Raw genomic sequence first — 1,439 nt, 5'->3', positions numbered from 1 at the left:
AATGAAAATCAGTAGAAGCAACACAGAGTACATGTGTGTGAATGACAGCGAGAACAGTGTTACAGAGAGGATGCAAGAAGCAGAAATAGTGATGATTATTAATTTAAATGCCTGGGTCAACCATCCAAAGTAGCAGGCAGAGCACAACAGAAGTGCAGGGTGTCAGGGTGTGATCTGTGGTACAAGCAAGAGTGAAAGGGAAGGTTTACAAGAGGGTATTGAGACCTGCTGCGATGCATGGTGTGGAGATGAAGGCACCGAGGTGGAGGTAACAGAGCTGATGATGATTTTATTGGGAGTGACCAAGTGGCAAGGCTGAGATGGTTTGGATGTTGAATGTGGAGCTGAGAAGAGAAAGACCTTGGAGGAAGTTCATGGATGTAGAGAAGGAGGATCTGCTGTGGCGACCCTTAAAGAGAGTGACCGAAAGAGGAAGAAGAAATGAAGAACTGTGAAGTCAAATGACGTTTTTCTCTCTTTCATTTAACATTTTGAAAACAGTATTTGTACTGAGCTCACATCTTACATAGCTTGTCTTTAAGGATATTTATTATTATGCTTATTGAAACCAGTTGTAGCAACTCACTGCTGAACAGGCTTCTCTGTCCTGAAACCCTCCTTCTGTGGAAGCTGTGTTGAATCAGGTCAGGTGTTTTAGTCTCTGTTGACTTGTGTCTCTGTGTTTATATGAGACGATGCTGGATCTCACTCTGGTTCACTGTCGTCTTCGTCTCTGTTCTTCTTTCAGGTGTTCACATTGTCCAGCGGATGTACGGCTGCGAATGGGACGATGAGACGAATGAGGTGGACGGATATGAGCAGTTTGGTTATGATGGAGAAGACTTCATAATATTTGACCTGCAGACAGAGACGTGGGTCGCTCCTAAACAACAGGCTGTGGTGACCAAACACAAGTGGGACAGTAACAAAGCTTTTATAACCAGTGTGAAGAACTATTACACTCAGATTTGTCCTGAGTGGCTGAAGAAGTATCTGAACTATGGGAGGAGCTCTTTAATGAGAACAGGTACAATCACATGACCAGACTTAGAGTGATAATTTACCTCATTTTTATTAAGTAATACAACTTTTTTATCACCAGCACAGTTAAGTTTAGTGTATTTTCTCTCTTCCTCTCTGTCTGCTAACTCATGTGTTTTTTTAAACAATAATCAAAATGTAATTTATTCGTTAAATTTCAAAACCATCACTTCAGCCTTTTTACAATGTGTTTCCCCCTCACTTCAAATATATTTCTTATGTCTTTATTTTTATATTACAGAGTCTTTATTTGACTCCTTCACATGGTACTATATGTACATTAATATGTGTTAGCATGCTGTTAATACAGAAACTGTGACCTGTGTTTCTCTTTACTCTCCAGTTCTTCCCTCAGTGTCTCTCCTCCAGAAGTCTTCCTCCTCTGCCATCAGCTGCCA

General features: G+C 40.9%; 1 protein-coding gene across 1 annotated transcript; it reads left to right on the top strand.

Moving 5' to 3' along the window:
- Positions 1-7: 7 nt before the first annotated feature.
- On the top strand, positions 8-1,437 carry LOC102297505 (major histocompatibility complex class I-related gene protein-like; the record flags this gene model as incomplete). The annotated part of the gene is made up of 3 exons (XM_042217203.1): positions 8-644; positions 749-1,027; positions 1,385-1,437. Coding segments are annotated over exons 2-3 (312 nt in total), but the record flags the coding sequence as incomplete, so codon positions are not given.
- Between the last annotated feature and the right edge of the window lie 2 nt (positions 1,438-1,439).

This window comes from Haplochromis burtoni, unplaced genomic scaffold (assembly GCF_018398535.1).
Source record: "Haplochromis burtoni strain Fernald_Lab_line unplaced genomic scaffold, NCSU_Asbu1 Contig_1682, whole genome shotgun sequence".
Lineage (NCBI taxonomy): Eukaryota > Metazoa > Chordata > Actinopteri > Cichliformes > Cichlidae > Haplochromis > Haplochromis burtoni.
The sequence above is the reverse complement of the archived record's forward strand: the minus strand, read 5'-3'. Positions and strand labels throughout refer to the sequence as shown.